General features: G+C 29.4%; 1 protein-coding gene across 4 annotated transcripts in view; it reads right to left on the bottom strand.

Moving 5' to 3' along the window:
* LOC111677206 (calcineurin-binding protein cabin-1-like) overlaps positions 1-21,984 on the bottom strand; it is a 637,283-nt gene that overhangs the window by 423,119 nt on the left and 192,180 nt on the right. For all 4 annotated transcript variants that reach the window (XM_046947473.1, XM_046947468.1, XM_046947458.1 and 1 more), the window contains exon 10: positions 8,083-8,239. In XM_046947473.1, the coding sequence (XP_046803429.1) occupies positions 8,083-8,239 (157 nt within the window). The remainder of the gene's footprint in view (positions 1-8,082; positions 8,240-21,984) is intronic.

The raw sequence follows: 21,984 nt of genomic DNA, 5'->3' as shown, positions 1-21,984 counted from the left end.
GTGGTCAATTAATAATTGAGTCGAATATTCTTCCACTTGGAGAGTTAACAGAAGAAGCCCAGGAAACGAGGAATCTCGATGCAAGCATGTTCACTTATTCAGCTCAAGAATGAAGATATTTTTAATAGTTTGGATTTGTTATGAAACTCTACCATCTCAAAACGAGAAAGACTTAGAGGACTTATATTACCTTCTGGATTTGTATACCGATATGACAGATTATTTTATAGAAAATAAGTAGTGTTAGGAATTAACTATATAAGTAGGTTGTAAGAATTAATTGTATTATGTTTAAGAATAAAAAAGCTATTATACTAACTAATGATATTGTATTAAATTGTGTTTTATATTTCGGTGGGCGGGAAAGGTGGTTTGTGTGGGGTGATTTGGGTGTTGTTGTGCGTGGCTCATAATAAAATTATATTTTTTTTATTGTATATACAATGTTATAGTCTTTAATAAAATAATTATCTAAATAATTTTTAAAAATTGTCCAAATATTTTATTCAACACCAAATGTATGTTCTGTCATACTTAATACTAAAATATGAAAGAGATGAAATTAAAGGACACAGGTTTAAATGAACATATTTTTGAATGTAATTGAGATATTGGCTTGAAATTTTTTGTAAAGGGCCGAGAATTTTCATATCTAACCAAAAAATGATATTAAGGGATAAATATGGACTAAATTGTTGTAGCTATCTGCGACCCTATTAAAATTTTGATATAAATCATAATTTTAGAAATTTAACAAATATGTAATATATGACAAAATCTTTATTTATGAACAAAACTCAATGAAATCTTTAACGCTTGTTAAATTTGTCATTTCAAATAAGAAAATGCAAAAAAAATTGAAAAGGTCAAAGGGCATCCCGCAATTCCCAAAAAAAGTAAATAAAATCCCAAAAATGGGATTTTTTACATTTTTGCCCATAGGGTCCACATTTCTTTCAGGGCTGGGAAAATACTTTTGTAGTAAATAGAAAACATATTGAGGTTTCCAAAACTGCTTTCAGTTTTCTGATCCCAGCTTTGGGATTTTAGAACATGTCGCCCAAAGTTGAAGTTTTGATAAAAAATAGGTCATATTCGGAAGGACGCAGTGGCAACATTTTCAAAAAATAGGACAAGTTTTTTACGCCAAAGCGTTCTGCGTAAAGATACCTTTTAGAAAACTATAAAATTGTTATATATTCTTAAAGAAAATTTTATTTTATTAATAAAAGAGTTAAGACACATTTTGGACAAAAAACGGCAAAAATCTAAAATTTTTTGAATTTTTAAATTAAAAAACGTATATTTTTGGATCTGTAAATGATATTGATTTTGTATATTATTGGAAATTTTGTTGTCTAACTAACAAGAAAAAATTGAGTCCATTTGGTCCAAAATTACGCCCGGTATTCAAAAAAAGGCGGACCAAGGTATGGTAAATTTTGTATCACTAAATTTTTAAATGCCTATAACTAGAATATTATAAGAGATGTCCAAGATGTTTTTTCAAGATCTCGTCGGCTTTCAGAAAATATAAAAATCTTTGTATTTGGGTGAAAAACAAAAAAATGGCACGAGTTTAAAAATTTTACATGTCGTAGGTACCCTACTTTGAGCCGCCACAGCTCCGTCCCTGGGGAATTTGCGGTGTTCATCTTCAAAACTTAAACTCAAATACTCCTTGGCTATGCTCACGCCAAATTTTGTCACGATCGGAGCAGCGGTTAAGAAATGCCGGATTTATTTCCAAAAAATTTCCATTCTGCTCCACTGTACAATGTATTTAAACCTATTAAACAGTTGTTATTATTAAACAACATTCAGTTAATGCAAGATTTGTATTTCCCTGTACTACCTCTACTTCATTGGCCGAAGGATTTTCTATTTGGATTGGTGTTTTCTCATTACAAAGGACCTTAAAAAATTTAAAAAAAATTGAGCTTGAAAACTTAAATATTCTATACATTATTTTGATTATTCATTATTCTTAAAATTATGTATATGTATAAAGTAAAAAATATTTGTCAAATGGTGGTTAACGCCTACTGACCTAAATGTGCAACTGAATGCACAATATCTATTATTATTATTATTATTATTATTATTATTATTTTTTAATGTTTTGTTTTTAATAGAATCGATCTTTGTTCGATTGAATCGATCTTTTCCCACATGGCCGACACCTGGTGCCAAGGAGGTGGTGGATAATCCTCTAATGTTATGGCTCTTGGGCCTGGCGTACTCATTCTGTACCTTGGTCGTACAGACTTCTGACGGAGACTTAGCTGTCCGCTTATTATTTGTAGCACTCCAAAAAGTGTAGCACTCCAGGATCGCCATATAGAACTATCCAATTAAAAGATGATAAGTTCTATATGTATTCTTCGCAAGAGCTAAATTACAGCTCTCTTGTGTTAAGCGAAGTGTGTGTTTATTGAAAAGTTCTTAGATTATATAGTAATTAATTGCTTACACAGCATTATTCATAAAGTGGATAGTGTAACAATTGGACAGAACATTGAACGCAAGAAATACATACAAACAAAGCCACGATCAGTAAAATATTTAAAGTATTGACTGTTTTATCGACTTTGTAATATGATATTATTTTTAATTGCTTTTTCAATATTCTGTCGGCATAAGCGATACATGTTTTATGCTACAAAATAATTTAAATGAATGAAAGCATCCGGAAGAATTTACAGAATTTTAATTGACAGTGGGGCAACAAGTTCTTACTACAGCCCAAATGTCCTTACTAAAAGAAAAGAATTAGTTCTTAAAAAGAGAATTAAAACCATAAATGTATTTACAACTTAAAATCTGATTTGTTAATAGGATATAATTTTTTAAAAAAGGCAAATATTAAACTTGATTTTGAAAATGGCACGATTACTTGTGGCAATAAAACTGGTACATTTTTAAATTTCAATAAACCTACTTCAATATCTAGTAGAACTATTAATGATAATAATCATAGAAGGGAAATTGAGGAAAATATTATATATAGAATTACCGACTCAGGAAATAATCTTGAGGACAAAATTTTTGTAGATGATACTCTCAATCATGAGAAAAATACAATTGATAGTTTAAAAAGTGAAATTTGTAAGGTAATAGATAATTTGCATTATTATCTATTAAATTCGATTTAGAGGCAAAACCCGCTTTCAATAAATTAAAAAATTTGTTAACTAACCAAATTTCACTATCGCATCCTGACTTTAATAAAAAATTTACACTGGCAACTAACGCGTCTAACGCAGCAGTTGGAGCTGTCTTAACCCAAGAGGGTAAACCTATAATTTTATCTCAAAAACACTGACTTCTACTGAACAACCTTGAGAAATTATTTGTATGGTGTTGCAGATTTGGAAATACATACTGACCATCAGTTACTAACATTTGCAATATCTTCTAAGAATCCAAATGCAAAAGTTAAGAGGTGGATGTCTAATATAAAAGAGTATTCCCTGAAATTTGTTTATAAGGTTTTGAATAATATTTCTGACGACGAGCCTTTACATAGTACACAACATTTTTTTATGAATCAATTACCCAATTTAATACTTAGAATTAGACGCATTATAGTAATTTGATACAAGGGATACATTTTTATGCCCAAAATTATAATTCCTTACATGTATTGACGCTTTCTCAAAATTTCTCGTAATAAAGCAAATAGAAGACAAAACAAATTTAGGCGAAAAATATTGGACATATTGCAGACCTTTCCCGCAGCGAGGAAAGTAACGTTAGACAATGAACCAGGCTTAAATACACCTACATTTCAATCCTTAATACAAAGATTAAGAAATCAATTATATTTTGCTGATCCCAGGCATAGTACTACTAACGGTCAAGTAGAAAGAGCACACTCAACCCTGATCGAAATAGCAAGATGTTTAAAAGAAGAATCATCTGTAGAGATCTTTTATAGAGCAGCTCAACAGTATAATATCACCATACATTCTGTTACAAATGAGAAACCATTTGAAGTGTTTCAAGTTAATCATGAAAACCTGCGTAATAAATTATTGGAAGCTCAGACTAGACATTTACAAGGGAAAAATATGCATTTTTTTCACTTTTACCAAAAGTTTTTTCATTAAATAATTTGTTTTGTATTTTATTATCAGAGAATCGTAATGTACACAGAATTAGACAAAAAGATAAAAAACACAAAAATTGGTTGAAAAATGTAAAAGTTATTAAAAATTCCCCAAGCCATTATCGTGTCTCAGAGCACTTGAATTCGAAATGTGATAAAAAAATAAACATACTTTTGAAAATATTCTAATAAAACAATTGTTTTACTTAAAGTACATCTGTAGTTACTTGAATATGAGTTCTTGTCCTTATAGAATAACGTAAACCTGTTCTTAGCTATGGTCGAAAAATTTTGGTATTTTTAACGGTCGTTTCAAAATTAAAATTTTAGTTTTATTGATACTTTGTTAAACAAATTTCAATATTTTTGGGAGAACTCATAGGGATTTATGGACAACAGATTAAAAAATAAAACATTAAAAAAATTAGGTCAATACCTCTTATAGTTTGCCTGTACCTGCAATTTGAATTCAGCGGATTTGGAGAAAAACTTTTTATTATATTGTTGTGTATTTTAAATGGAACCTTTTGTAAATTTATTAGTCCACATATTTCTAAATAAAAATCAAGAGTTTCATGCAATTTGGACACCACTAACCCATAAACTTTAAAGGTCAAATTTTGTAATATTTGCTATATAAAATTTCCATTCAAGACTTACAGAAAACTACTGAACCGATTTACATGACCACAGGAGCTGGATTGGACGCCATGCCACTTATACACCAACTTTTCGTAAAACAAATAAAAATATTAAGAAATTAATTAAAGCCACTCCAATTACCACTCGTAAAGAGAAATCCTCTTCAGTTTGAACGTGAACACATGATTATAAAAAGCTATATCAACATCTTGTTTTTTCGAATGAAAAAAAAAAATAATTTAGAAGGTCCAGATCGATATAATCCCTATTTTTATGATTTTTGAAAGGAAGAGCTCTACTTGAGTCGTTTGCATAGCTGTTGAGGATGTGGGATATAGTGGGGGCAATTTCGTATTATGAAAGATGTGAGCTTAATATTCTTTCATCTAGTAAGAATTGTAATAATTGTAACGCCATACTGGAAACAGCTACTTTTCACATTTTCGGATATCTTTGAACCATTGCCGTGGATATTTCAAAAATATAATGCCCCGATCCATACCGCCAGGGATGTAAAAGGGTGGTTTCGAAGCCAGAATGTAAAAGGTTTGGAGTGGCCTCCATAATCTTCTAATCTATTTATTATCGAACAGGTTTTGGATATTCTTGTCGGGGAGACAATGAATTTCAAAATATTAACGTGAGCACCTGCCTTGACGGCCTTATCTCACGGTGGTCTTTTTCATCCACCGGATAGACTAGAGACGTCCACCATGCGCCCCTGAATTCTCAGAACTCAGGTAGCAATTTTTGTACATGGATGGCCGGTCCATGTACAAGTACTTTGCCGAAGTACTCGAGCTATCTAATCTCTTGCCATAGCAGCCCCGTTGCGGAATGATAGGCCGCATTAGGAATTAATCCGCGTACCCCGACAAGGAAAAAGCAATCACTGGTCTAAAGTCAATAGAAGGGGGTGACGAGTCCCAACATCAGGTCAAATCAATATTCCGACAATGCGGAAGTGACCACCCTAAATGATATCATGAAAGAATTGCATTATTAAAAATGCAATCTCCATCATCTAATGACCCATTCCAGTGCATTCCGTAACCTCTTTAAGCCCGCGCAACCACACTACTGAGATGGCTCTGTTGATTTGGCAACATCACCTAGATACATATTTGGTAGTCCGAAATACCAAACAAAATGGATCAGGATCCCTCTTTTATGAACCGATCAATGTAACAAAGGAAGTAGGAATTTCCAAAGTCAATTAATTCCAATAATTGTACCGACAAATAGTCGCGCAGCATTATCAATATATCCTGTTGAGATGGCAACAGCACCGAAGAACTTCCCCGAAGCTTAAAAATGCATACTAAATCAGTACTAATCTCCAATATATGGAGACTTTCCCGATCTTTCATTCCCATGATCATAAAGATCGATCTATGGGATGACAGGCAACTATTAAATACTGACCTGAGAATTCCCAAGCATATACTGGCGTCCCACTACACGAACGGTAAGAGATACCGATCGATACCAGCATTGTACACAGACCTGTTCGAAGAGAGATCTATCCAACCCATTAGGTATAGGATATATCAGTCCTCAAACCAACATTCTCTCCCCGCGATTTTGGGTATTAAACCACAACCACTACGTGGATCCCGAAGGAACCTCAACCAACTGACCAGCCAGGACATAGTCCTGCGGGCAACTGGCCACCAAATTATATGGTGCCAAATCATTCCGAGGCGAAGCCAAGGATACATTTGACATCACCAGATTATAGTCCCGGCAGACTAGAGGTATTGGTAGCACCTCTTTACCCGGGGATTGCAATTCACCATGATGGAGATTTCACCATAGAAACATGCCCCCGGGGGGATGTCGGGGAGACAGTATGACACAAATGAAGCGTAAATTTAAGGAACTAAAAATGCTTGGACCGAAATTTCCTTGTCATTACTTAAGAATCTTTAAAACTCCTTATCACCTTGTAAAAATGTTTATAAAAATAAAAAAGTTTCATGAAAAATACTATTTGTTGTTGTTTTTGTCAATTAAGATGACGAACCTATTCAAAAAAGTATTGTTCAAAAACGTAGTATTTTAGAAAAAAATTATTAAAAATCGGTTATTAAGTATTGCAATAATGTTTGTCTATCTAGTGATATATAAGACATCATGGTATTAATTAAATTTTTAATATAACTAATTAATTCATTATTTTTTGCAAAAAATTAATTTGAATGTAAAAAGAACAGTAAACCCATTTAACTGAGCGGGAGTGTTTTACTCTTTCACTACCGATTTATTTAAAATTGGGCATATTAATAGCTGTAACCTCAGAAGTTAAATAATACTCTATATTATATTGATTGGATGCTACGCATATTTTTATGTTCACTTTTAGAGTACCAGCTATAACACCAAATATGTAGGCTAAATATAAAAAATATGAACCGATTTTCAAGAAATTTGGAAACATACAGTGTATTTTTGGAATCAACTTTTTGATCAAAGCATTGTTCATATAAAATTTGGATAAATACATCATTCGATATATTTTTATACTTTTAGAAAATTATCCACCAAAAATTCTGCACAATTATTGCAAGCTTTTCAAATTAAATAATGATTTTGAATAACTCCAGCACACATTTTCTATTTACCATTAACAAATTCCGAAATTTTTTTAATTGGAGAAAGATTTGGATATTTTAGTAAGTAAAATTATTTGGGTATGTTTTTTGCATGTCTAACGATATTTGACCTTTAAACCTTTATTTCTTCGGGTTTAATAAGTGGTGTCCAAATCTAACCAAAAATTAAGTGTGGATGTATAAAAGCTAATGAATAAAAATAATATTTTTAAAAATAAATGGATGTATTTGAGAAACAATGATGAGACAAAAACATTATCAATTTGTAAATTTTTAAAGGATTTTTGGTCCAGAAACTGACTTAACGTATTAAACAAAATGCGAAAAAATATAATAAATATTTTATCGTTATAAGCTAAATTTTGACATCTATTTAAAAAAGTATAGTCATTACAGATAGAAAAATATTCTTTTTAATTTTCGAAGAAACCCGGACAACGCCTGGTACACGCAGCTAGTAGATAATATTGTGTAGGTTATAATGTTGTTAAACAACTCTATAAATATTTGTCCGGCTCTGACAAATTCTGTAAAAAATACCAAAACATTTTTATATGACTTTTTTACAAAAACCACAATATATCGGAAACTACAGCTATCCTGAAATTTTCATAACAGTTTTTGACCTCAGCGGCTGAAAATACATAGGAATCAGATATTTTTATTTAAAAAGCATTTTCACTTTTTTCTAGTGTACTAGTATAATTTACTTACCAATGTGAAATCCTTCATTTAAAATAATTGCTTCCATATAAGATGTTATATAATTTATTAATTGTGCCAATAGAGAACAGCGGTATGATGATTTAGATTCTTGCAAATAGTTTGAGATTGCAAAATGAAAACATTTTTCTGCCCATATCAAGCAATCCTACATTATAAAGAAACAATATAAAGAAACAACAAATAAATATATTTTTATTATTATGATATTAGATATATTATTTATAGAAAATGAAATTGCAAGAATAACAAGTAAGACCCTACTATATGATACCCAACACCAATGACTAGTGTGTAAAAAATGTGGATTATTTTTAATAATAAAGTAGTTTTTTGCCCTTGTTTATTGAATTTTAAATCATTTTTTAATGGGACTTTGTATGGGGGCTAGGGTCAAATAAAGCCCGATCATTACCAAAATCTAACTAAATTGTTCTAATTTTGGTAAAGATACTAGAACCAGAGACAGTAATTGGTGTAATAAAAAATAAAATTATTTTTTCATGTTGTTTTATTATATTTTTTATATTTGATATAAAAAAGTATTTTTGATTTTTATTATGTATATAAATAATAACTGTTAATGAAAACGTTTTCAATAAAAATCAAAACTAAAAATCACTTTATAATTTTTTAAAATAAAATTTAAAATCACCCAAACTGTTGAAAATGTAAAAATAATTTTTAATATTTAACGCAATAATAAATTAAAATCAATAAAAAATAATATAAAAATGAGCCGAAAACTAAATACTAGTGTACGGGAATTTTTTACGGTGAACACAGAATAAAATAATACGACGTGTAACATTTGCGGAACCGTTCTGCAAGGAAATTATTTAACAAATCAACAGAGGCATTTAAAACTCAAACATATTGAAATTTTGGAACAAAATAAAAAGAGTTTGGACTCAAGACCCTTTAAATTTTTAACTGAACAATATTTTTACTGGCCTTGATATGAACCTAATTACATCTAAAAATATTATGTCCATGGTCTCGGATGAATATACAACAATGAAAGAAACAATACTGCTTCGAATTTATCCCAAGAAGTGGAAGAAATTTTAAATAATTTTAATATTCCTAAACATAAAATTTACTGTGTAACATCGGACAACGAGCGCACAGTGGGGCAGAATGGAATTTTTTTGGAAATAAATCTGGCGTTTCTAAACGGCTAATCCGATCAGGATAAAATTTGGCGTGAGCGTAGCCAAGGAGTATTCGAGTTTAAGTTTTGAAGATGAACCCCGCAGATGTCCCAGGGACGGAGCTGTGGCGGCTCAAAGTAGGGTACCTACGACATGTAAAATTTTTAAACTCGTGCCATTTTTTTCACCCAAATACAGTGATTTTTATATTTTCTGAAAGCGCTCGACGAGATCTTGAAATAACATGCTTGGACATACTACTTATCTCTTATAATATCCGAGTTATAGGCATTTAAAAATTTAGTGATACAAAATTTACCATACCTTGGTCCACCTTTTTTTGAATACCGGGCGTAATTTTGGACCAAATGGACTCAATTTTTCTTGTTAGTTAGACAACAAAATTTTCAATAATATACCAAAAATTCCAGATCAATATCATTTACAGATCCAAAAATATACGTTTTTTAATTTAAAAATTCAAAAAATTTTATATTTTTGCCGTTTTTTGCCCAAAATGTGTCTTAACTCTTTTATTAATAAAATAAAATTTTCTTTAAGAACATATAACAATTTTATAGTTTTCTAAAAGGTATCTTTACGTAGAACGCTTTGGCGAAAAAACTTGTCCTATTTTTTGAAAATGTTGCCACTGCGTCCTTCCGAATATGACCTATTTTTTGTTCTAAAATCCCAAAGCTGGGATCAGAAAACTGAAAGCAGTTTTGGAAACCTCAATATGTTTTCTATTTACTCCAAAATTATTTTCCTAGCCCTGAAAGAAATGTGGACTCTATGGGCAAAAATGTAAAAAATCCCATTTTTGGGATTTTCATTCCTATTTTTGGGAATTGCGGGATGCCCTTTGACAAAAATATACAGGTAATGATAATTTCGATTCATTCACTAATAAGAAATATCAATGACTGAATTACAGGTTATAGTAATATAGTCCTAAATGTTAATAGGTAGACAGTTCGTAATTTTTTACTTTGGAATGACAAGAAGTAAACTTCTCAGATTTTAAGTACCATATTTAATAAATCTACAATGAAGATTACATTAAAGTACGAAGAGTTGTGTTCCGTTTTATGGAGTGTATCTTCAAAAGGGCCAGAAAGAATTGAAGACATTTCAAATTATATAAAAACTACATATAGTAGAAAAGTAGACAAAACAGGCATATCAAAAATTGAAAACTTTTTAAAACTTTTTGATGTAAAAAGTAAGTCTGTGGATGGAAATCAAAAGAAATTTCGATTAAAATTTTGTAGTTGGATGGAAACTACTACGGAAATCTCAACTTACAACACATCAGCAGGAGCGCCTTGCAAGTCATACGAAGACTTATGTTCAAGGTCAAAAAAAAAGGGTCACACAAAAACTTTTTTCAATCTCAAATGAGGAAATTGCTGATACATTTAACGAAATGCTGAAAAAGGAAAACCAACCTATGGATGCCGTACATATTGCAACTATTCTTCCTAATGCATCACCAAAACGACTTAAGCGAATTGTGAAAAGTATACCAACTCCAACATCACAATCAAATTTTACTGAAGAGGAAGCAATAGCGCTTATGTTGGAACTGGGTCTCAGTCGAAATAAGTACCAAATATTAAGGAAAGCTCTGCATGAAAAAGGACACAATATATTACTATCATACAAGGCGATCCAGGAAAAAAACAAACTATCCTACCATCACCTATTGCTGTTAATGATGTGGAAGCTTGTATTGATATATCATGTTTGCTCGAAAACACAGAATCAAGAATTGTGTCAGACTTTTCAGAAGACCAACTAAGGAAAATTTATAACTGTGATGTTGTCTTAATATGTAAGTGGGGATGTGACGGTTTATCAGCACTTCCAGAATACAAACAAGCTTGTGGAAGTCGGACATTAGCAGACTACAAAAGTGTATTTATGTCATCATTAGTGCCATTACGAATTCGTTCATATTCCCTTAATCCATCATCGTCAAGCATTGGAAATTCATTTGAAGATATATGGATCAATACAACTCCGGGTTCAAAAAATTTTTGTAGACCCATTGGATTTGAATATATAAAGGAGTCAAAGAAAACAACAAAAGATTTAGTGGAATATTTAAAAGATGAAATAAATGCACTGGAGCCCATTTGCATAAAAATAAAGGAATTCTCTATTAACGTATCATATCAGCTAAGCTTAACAATGATTGATGGAAAGGTCAGCAATGCCATAACAGAAACTTCTTCCTTCTGGAGATGCTCAATATGTAATGAGAAAAAGTCGCAACTCTCAAATATAAACAAAAGCAGAAGTATTAATGAAGAAGTCCTGTCTTTCGGAATTTCACCACTTCATGCCAGAATACGATTTTTGGATTACTTTTTACACATAGCATACGACCTCAAATATAGAAGTGTGCCAGAGAATCTTACTAAATCAACAAAAAATAATAAAGAATTGAAAGAACTGAGAGCTGCGGAAAAAAGCAGAATCCAAGAAGAATTTAAAGTTCAGATGGGATAAAACATCGACAAACCACTTCCAAGTTGCGGTAGTACAAATGACGGTAATACGGCGAGAAGGTTTTTTCGTGATTTTGAAATTACTTCAAAAATAACTGGAATCGACAACGAGTTGCTTCGAACAGTTAACACTATTTTAATGGCACTGAATAGTAAACATAAAATTAATGGAAATCGATTTGGGGAATATACATCTGAAATTTCTAAATTACTTGTATCTCTGTATCCATGGAGGGAACTAACACCAACAGTACACAAAGTATTGTGTCATAGTCAAATAATAATTGAATCGAATATTCTTCCACTTGGAGAGTTAACAGAAGAAGCCCAGGAAGCGAGGAATCGAGATTTTAAGCATGTTCAACTTTTCAGCTCAAGAAAATGCTCCAGGCAATCACAGAACGAAGATATTTTTAATAGTTTACTTCTATCTTCTGATCCTGTTCTTTCAACTATGCGAAAAAGATGGATTTGTTATGAAACTCTATTCTCAAAACGAGGAAGATTTAAAGGACTTATATTACCTTCTGGATATGTATACCGATATGATTATTTTATAGAAAATAAGTAGTGTTAAGAATTAACTATATAAGTAGGTTGTAAGAATTAATTGTATTATGTTTAAGATAAACAGTTCAAATAAAAAAAGCTATTATACTAACTGATGATATTGTATTAAATTGTGTTTTATATTTCGATGGGCGGGAAAGGTGGTTTGTGTGAGGTGATTTAGGTGTTGTTGTGCGTGGCTCATAATAAAATTATTTTTTTTTATTGTATATACAATGTTATAGTCCTTAATAAAATAATTAACTAAATAATTTTTAAAAATTGTCCAAATATTTTATTCAACACCAAATGTATGTTCTGTCATACTTAATACTAAAATATGAAAAAGATGAAATTAAAGGACACAGGTTTAAATGAACATATTTTTGAATGTAATTGAGATATTGGCTTGAAATTTTTTGTAAAGGGTCGAGAATTTCCATATCTAACTAAAAAAAGATATTAAGGGATAAATAAAACTCAATGAAATCTTCAACGCTTGTTAAATTTGTCATTTCAAATAAGAAAATGCAAAAAAAAAAATTGAAAAGGTCAAAGGGCATCCCGCAATTCCCAAAAATAGTAAATAAAATCCCAAAAATGGGATTTTTTACATTTTTGTCCATAGGGTCCACATATCTTTCAGGGCTGGGAAAATACTTTTGGAGTAAATGGAAAACATATTGAGGTTTCCAAAACTGCTTTCAGTTTTCTGATCCCAGCTTTGGGATTTTAGAACATGTCGCCCAAAGTTGAAGTTTTGATAAAAAAAATAGGTCATATTCGGAAGGACGCAGTGGCAACATTTTCAAAAAATAGGACAAGTTTTTTACGCCAAAGCGTTCTACGTAAAGATACCTTTTAGAAAATTATAAAATTGTTATATGTTCTTAAAGAAACTTTTATTTTATTAATAAAAGAGTTAAGACACATTTTGGGCAAAAAAACGGCAAAAATCTAAAATTTTTTTAAATTTTTAAATTAAAAAACGTATATTTTTGGATCTGTAAATGATATTTGTATATTATTGGAAATTTTGTTGTCTAACTAACAAGAAAAAATTGAGTATATTACACCCGGTATTCAAAAAAAGGCGGACCAAGGTATGGTAAATTTTGTATCACTAAATTTTTAAATGCCTATAACTCGGATATTATAAGAGATAAGTAGTATGTCCAAGCATGTTATTTTAAGATCTCGTCGAGCGCTTTCAGAAAATATAAAAGTCTTTGTATTTGGGTGAGAAACAAAAAAATGGCACGAGTTTAAAAATTTTACATGTCGTAGGTACCCTACTTTGAGCCGCCACAGCTCCGTCCCTGGGGCATCTGCGGGGTTCATCTTCAAAATTTAAACTCGAATACTCCTTGGCTACGCTCACGCCAAATTTTATCCCGATCGGATCAGCCGTTTAGAAATGCCAGATTTATTTCCAAAAAATTTCCATTCTGCCCCACTGTGGAGCGTTATATAATGAAAATTGTAGAAAATTTAAATGATGTTAACTTGACTGAGGTAGAAGAATCTGAGTTCTGTAATGTGGTAGAAGACATTTCAATTCATGCTATCACATCAATTAGATGTGATGTGATCTAGCCATGCCAGTCCGTCCGTCCGTCTGTCTGTTGAAAACACGATAGTCTGAATGGAAAGAGCTAGAGGGTTAAAATTTCACATAAATATTTCTTATAGGTAAAGTTTGTTTTGTATTGAAAATCGGCAATATCGATCCACGTTTTTCGTTAAACTATGAAATATGTGCTTTTAAGTGATTTTCGGTAGTGGGGCTTATATGGGAGCTATGACCAATTGGACCGATTGAGATCTACGTTGACAGTGTGATTTCTGTTCATATTACACCGTCCAACACCATTTTTCACACACGAACCAAACCATATACATACGAAAGCACATAATTTATATGGTATAACTGCGTATTCAGTTTTTCATTTTCTGATCGTTTGAGGTACATTTAATTTTCAAAAAATTTTAATAAAATATTTTTAGCCACCCTATTATAACAATATGGGTATCAAACTAAAGAGGACAATTGCAGTATTTTTATCTCGTATTTTGTTTTATTTTTTTAAGAATAAAAAGATGTAAAAAAATATCCTTATAAAAGTTTATCCTTTATTATCCTTGAAATTTTATACAAAATTGTTCAACAAAAAATATTCATAATAAAGACACTAGAATGGAGTTCAAAAGTCTAAAATTTGGTCTTCATAGCTCCATTTGTTTAATTTTTATAATATTTTTTAAATATCTCAATAAATTAATTAATAAAATTTTTGGTCTTCATAGCTCCATTTGTTTAATTTTTATAATATTTTTTAAATATCTCAATAAATTAATTAATAAAATTTTCCCCTCTGAAAATTTCAAAGTCCTTTTTTGTTAAATTATTATGTAGAAAAATTAGAAATTTTATATTGCGGAACCGAGTTTCTTTATCTCTATGATAAAAAGTTAAAAAAGTGGAAACTTTGAAGAATATGAAAGGATAAAAATCGATTAAGGATATCTTGCTTTTTTATCCTTTTATGTTAAAACTACCTTCTAGGAAAGTATATTTTCCTCCGAACTCTATAGTTATTCCAAATTCTATATATGTATCTTATAAAAATACCTTTGACCTCCCAAAATTGTTATCAAAGTAGTTTATTACATAGTTTTCATTAAAAAATACAATCGATCAGTGTTAGTCAGGAATGTTATTTCCGGAATAACATCACTTCCAAGATACTTGGATCTAACTTCGACGCTCCAGAGTTTCACTGTATTCTCCACATGCTAAAAGTTTGTAATTTCTGAAATATATTTATACATTTTTAAATTGGAATGAGCGCTATATGTTAATGTGGTGTCCGTCCTCCAATGTTAACATCTTTGATATAATTTGATAAAGTTTTCCCAGGAAATGCATGGTATCTTATAGCTACGATACAAATATTACAACGAAATTGTACTTTGTAAAATGTTATGTTTAAATCACTCATGGCGCTGATATAAAGTCTCGAAAAGGGAACAAAATTGCGTTTTCTCAAAACTAAGGATATAATATCCCAGATTCCAGATGTGATGGAGAACATATGAAGTAATATTCGAACTCAGCGCTGATTAATCTTATAGAAGCGACTAACATAGTCTCAGGGTTTCAACTATTTTAACATTTAGTCTGATAATATTGAAGAGAAACAGCTACTAAAGTTAAAGAGTAATTTAGTAGCTATTTCTTACAACTTTTATTTGATGCATTTCGAGAAAAAGTGCCAAAAAAATATCTTAAATTTTAAAGAAACTTTTTTATCCCCATATTCTAATTCTTTTGTTATTTCAAAACGATTTATTGAAACTTCCCATACAAAATAATTATTTTAACAGACAGATTTACTACCGGTTAAACGATAATCGGATATTGAGATTGTAGCCCTGAAAGTATCAATAAGACTCGGGAGTATCACGGTACTTTTGCACATCAAATAGTTTAAAAAAAGTACCATCGTACCAATTTTGCCATCCCTGACCCATAATATCTTTTTATATTTCTTTCTTTTATATCTTTATTTAGTATTTAGTATAGCTTAAATATTTTTTTAATTATAAAAATTAATTTTTATTTTTATAATAATTGTTCCTACTGGCACTAATTGGGAATTTGTTAGAATTATACTAAAATATGAAAGAATAAAATTTAAGTAACTCTTTTGTTTCATTTCCAATGATTGTCTTTTATTATTTGATATACATCTTAACAAACATTTTTAAAAATATTTATTTAATTTTTTATGAATTTGTACATCCTTGAAACTTTGAAGGGAAGAAAGGATAAGAAAATAAAAAACACAGAACGCAGATTTACTATATAAGATCTCATTGGACTTGTTCAAGTCCAAAAAGTACTATCTAATAATTATGTAATGTTAATTGTTTTAATAATATGCTTAATTGAACTTAATAATATGCTTTTTTCTGTTTAGACTTAACTTATAAAGCTATAAGAACAAAATTGAAGCATGTGTTGAAGTATATGCATGGTTTCAACATATTAATTTTTTAGAAAAATATATTGGAAATTCTCACGGATATAAAAGGATACATTTTTCAAAGGACATTTTTTACAACTTTTCGACCTGAGAAGTAAAAATATTATATATATATATATAATATATATATATTATATAATATATAAATATATTATATATATATATATATATATATATATATATATATATATATATATATATATATATATATATATATATATATATATATATATATATATATATATATATATATATATATATATATTATATTATAATGGTCCCATTCAAGTCCAATAATTGCATTTTGGCTTACTCCAGCGAATGTAAATACATGCTTACTGTTTGCTGAAGTAATTAATGGGAACACCATATTAAGCCAATATGCACTCAAAAATTCTAAATACAAGTGCTTGAAATTTCATTGCAATTCAAATTTAATTCCACTTTTATTTTCAAGTAAAGTCTTATAATATTTTCAAACAAAATTATATTGTCAAACTTCAAGATTAAACATATTAATAATAAAAATGTTCATATTTTTACTTCAATGCAATAAAATAGAACAGCAAATGTTGGTGTTAGAATTTATAAAAATCAATGAATTCAATTGGAATAAAAGGTATGTATGTAGATTAAACAAAACTCAAAACAGGATTAATATCGGAATCTTTCATATAGGAACGAATGTATGTAAGTATATAGAATACTACAAATTTTTTTGGTTGATCTGTTTTTTCAAGATCTTTGCTGATTTATTTGTAATGTTAAATTAACAGAGTTATCCTGTAAATTATGTTTTATACAAGTTTTTGCATTGTAAAATGTATAAATATATATGTAATTTTGTCCTTATTAATCTTTTATTTATTATTAATAAATGTCTTAATTATGTCCGTTAAATTTTAAGATACACTCCCGCTCACTTAAATTGGTTCACTGTTTTGAATACATTCAGATTAATTTTTTGCAAAAACTAATGGACTAATAAGTAAAAAATAAAATAAATAAAATTTTAAACAATAACATGATGTCTTAAGTATCACTAGTGAGACAAAAATTAGCCCAATACCTAAAAGCGGATTTTTAATAATTTTTTTTCTAGCATACTAAGTTTTTTAGCCATATTTTCAATCAGAATAAAATCAATTTACTGTTGGCAGTGAGTAAAATCCATTCATATTCTAGTGTCGGTGAATATAGTCAATATAATTCTTAACAAATAGGTTGCCGTAAGGTTGAATATTAAGAAAGCATAAATGGAACTACATATAGAGTCAAAACAAAAGAGATTTCATAAAATTTCCCTTCAAGAAAATTAGAGAAAAAAGTGGATGTTATAGCAAGCCTAGCTACAACGAGTTGTAAGAAGGGCGAAGGCTTTATAAATATTAAAAAATTAATAAAAGCCACTCCAATTGCCACTCATAAAGAGAAATCCTCTTTAGTTTGCACGTGAACACATGGTTATAAAAAGCTATATCAACATTTTGTTTTTTCGGATTAAAAAATGTTTAATTTAGAAGGTCCAGATCGATATATCATTATTTTTATGATTTTTGAAAGGAAGAGCTCTACCTGTGTCGTTTGCAAAACTGAGGATATGGGTTGTAGAGGGCGGCAATTTCGTATTATGAAACATGTGAGCTTAAGTTTCTTTCATCTAGTAAGAATTGTAAAAATTGTAATGCCATACTGAAAACTGGTTTTTATACATTTTCGGATATCTTCGGAAATTTTGGAGTGGCCTCCATAATTATCTCACCTATTTATTATTGAAAAGGTTTCGGATATTTTTCTCGTAACGTATAGGTCATCTCGATTTTTCGGAGTTATATCAAGCAACGGCGGATATTTTCCTTAGTAAATCTTTTCTAAAACCTAGTAAAAATGTTTATAATATAAAAAAGTTTAATGAAAAATGTAGTTTGTTGTTGTTTTTGTCAACTAAAGATGGTTCGTCATCTTTATTCAAATGAGGCAAAAAAAATATTGTGCAAAAACGTAGTATTTTAGAAAAAGAATTATTAAAAATCGTCGGTCTCTATGGACAAAAAAAATTGTGTCAGTCATCCTCTAGAATTAAAGATATATTAATAATATTTCTAAAAATATAACAATTACTTTTTTGATACGCCTGGAAATAGCGCCCTTTTTGTTTTTATATATTACGTCGTTATTTTAAGTCCGATCGTTACATATGATACATCAATATTTATGGCTTGGCAGTAGCTACATGGATTAAATCGGTCCATTATTCCCCTAGCTCTCATACAACCGTACTCTTCGAATAGGGCTTTGGAGCTCTTAAAAATGGCTTCAAGGTCATTAATTTTCTTTTAAACACAACAATTAAAGTGAAATTCGGCAAATATATCTCTTATAAGAAAATAAAGCAAACACCAAATTTTAATAGGATCGATCCATAATTGATCCTAGCTTTCTTTCAGAAAATCATTTTTTCATCAATAAAAGACAAAAATCAATATAAATGATATATTAAAAAATAAACCATATTTTATATTATGCTCATATCTGGTATCATATGGTATGCCATTCTCGATTTTCTAAAAATATGAACCTATTAAAAAGAATGGCTAATTTATCATAAACACATTTATCACATTTTATAAAAATTAGTATAAACATTTTTAAAAATTGTTAAAAAAGAACCATACAAGTAGTTGTATGGAAAAAACATGAAAAACATTTTTATAAAACTTAACATAACACTTTAATTTTTCATAGATTTTTATAAAATAAAAAGGTAATTTTTATGTACCGATTTGATTTTGTTATTAATTAATAGAATAAAGGATATTTCTTTTGTTAATAAAGGGAGTAGGATGAAATTTTTGTATTGGAAATTAATAAGTTTCCTTTTCACCGGAGAACGCTAATAAATTAAATAGTGTATTTCAACACTTGAAATTTGAATGTTTGACTGGAATTAAATTTGATTTACATATGAATTCCAACAAAAATACTTATTGGGAAATATACATTTTAAAATAAATCGAGGGCAAAATATGTAACAAAATTTTATACTTTTAAATTTTACGAAAATATTTTCTATATTTTCTCTTTTTTTTGACAAGAAAATGTTTGAAGAAAGATTTTTATATAAAAAATATATATTTAACTATGACTTGAAAACAAAGCTGGAATTAAAGTTGAGTTCTAATTAAATATCAAGCACTTGATTTGAATTTTTTGAGTGCTTATTGGGTTTTTAAGTTCAAAAATGAAAAATATTAAAGAAATTAAAAAAAAATATTTCAATTAAAAAATTAAGATTAAATTTAAATTATGAATATATATTAAATTATAAATTAAAATATGAACAAATAGAGCGAAAAACATCAAAATGATACTAAAATAAAAACTCGGAAATATGCTACAAAAGTCAAATAATGCTAAATTATTCTCTTGTGGGTAAAATATGCAAAAATATGGTCTAACAAATCGATGCCAAAATTCTTAAATTGGTCTGAAACTTGTATAAACGACTCACCATAAAAACATAATTTGCGTATTGTGGTTTCCCTGCTTATAAAAGAAAAATATATTGAAAAATGTTAGTATTAATTAAGATTAGGTCGATTATACATACATTCATACTTTTAGTTTAAAATAAATCAATTTTTTTGCGTGAAGTTAAACATTAATTTATTTTCAACGTACTATTTGTTTCCTTTCCACGCTTTTTCTCAAGTGAAATCGTAATTCAGTTCGATTTACGTAAAATTTTTTACTTAAAAGAGCACACCACTTCAAGAATTGATTCTTATCCTAGAGCTATAATAGTGGATATTTTTTTTTATTAGATGATAACTACAACTTTCATAACACATATAAAGAACCGCTTGAAATTTGAAAAGTGTTGTAAACTAGCCATATAAGAAGTGATTCCACTAAATAAATGCGGTAAAAAACCTTCGTTTTTTAAGATTTTGAAATCAGGATACAAACTAACATATAGGATAGTTTTAAAATTCAGGATACAAACTAACATATAGGATAGTTTTAAAATTCTATCATACCCGAGGTCTTCTACTTTGCGGACATCTGACTACGACCCTGGTGAACCGATAAGGTAAAATTCGGAATACAAACTCGACAACACTTTCTCTCTACACATGTAAAATTTCGTTCATAAACCTTTGTAGTGTTCTTGTAATGCCACTACTGGCTACCGGTTGGTCGTAGAATTCTTAACAGCACACTTAAACCAAAATACAATATTTGCCTAATAATGGGAACTTAACAAGCATATTGTTATCATTAGCAACAATTGAATCAAACAACATGCTTTGAGAGCTCTTTCTTCATATACCAAAACCCACTTAACGATTTTGAAGATTCAAAATATTTTTTTAGATATATAATGTATATATGGGAGATGCCATTGAAATTGTTGCAAGTTTGCCAATTTTTATAAACGTTAATTACGAAAGCCTGCTGTTTTTTCCCCAAAATATTTAGATGAATATTAAAGTTCTTTGTGCAAAATTTTAAGAATAAAGTTCTACTAATTTCCCATATAAATGAATTTCTGTATTTAATTCATATAAAAGGTGCCGGTCCTCCCATTGTTAGTCCGCCAATTTATTATACAAAATGTCCTAAGTAATCATCTTGACAATAAATTGTTTCCGAAAAAATTTGTTATACTGTTATATTTTCCAGATATATTGATTTAATTGTAAATTTCGAAGTAAAAAATAGACTATAGTTCCTTCCAGACATACAGGAAGACATTGTGAAAATTTCAGAAAAATCGGTAAATCCGTTTAGTTCGCCAATTTTTCTAAACGTTAACTTATATTTTAATGTAACCTATAAACAATGTTAATAATGTATTAGTTTCCCAAATATAAATTTTGTATTTAATTCATTTTCACATGAGTGTCAACGTTTTTCATGTAAAATTTTAATTTTTTATCTCCAATAGTTACCCAGATATACGAATTTTTGTATTTATTTCATATCTGTACGTCTGTCTGTATGTTTTTTTAATCAACTTTCTAAAGCACCCAGATATCTTCGGGATACAAATTATCAATAATTCTGTTGTACATACTTTTAAAAAATTTCCTATTTAAGAACAATAATCGATCCATAAATGACGGATATATGAGCAAAAATCCGAGACAACCTCTAAAAATTTCATTTAAAAAAGAAAATTTTCTTAATGATATGATAAATAAGCATTATTGCGTTCTGTACTTTGTGTGGCATTTTTGGATGTCTGTTGGTTTCATTGCATTGTACAGTGGGGTCTGCCTGAACAAAACTTGGCATTAATTAAACTACAATGTTTTGGTGTAAATTATGGGTATCGATGGATAGAGGAAGTCCTCTAGATACGAATTAAAAAAAAATTGCACTTAATGCTATTTTTTTGCAGTGGCTTCTTGAGCTTTTTCCGACATATCTGCTACGCTTAATTTTGAATTTTGTACGACATTTTTATTTTGGTGTTATTGAAAAGATTTTAGAGTGACTTTAGCATATGGTCGCTTAGAGGCATCGGAGGCCAAATTGTACTTTTTCACTTTAAAAATTAAAAAAAAAACATTAATATCTCTAAAAAATTGCATTTAAAAAAGTCGTTAATAATTAAGT

The sequence above is a fragment of the Lucilia cuprina genome, chromosome 2 (assembly GCF_022045245.1).
Source record: "Lucilia cuprina isolate Lc7/37 chromosome 2, ASM2204524v1, whole genome shotgun sequence".
NCBI lineage: Eukaryota > Metazoa > Arthropoda > Insecta > Diptera > Calliphoridae > Lucilia > Lucilia cuprina.
The sequence above is the reverse complement of the archived record's forward strand: the minus strand, read 5'-3'. Positions and strand labels throughout refer to the sequence as shown.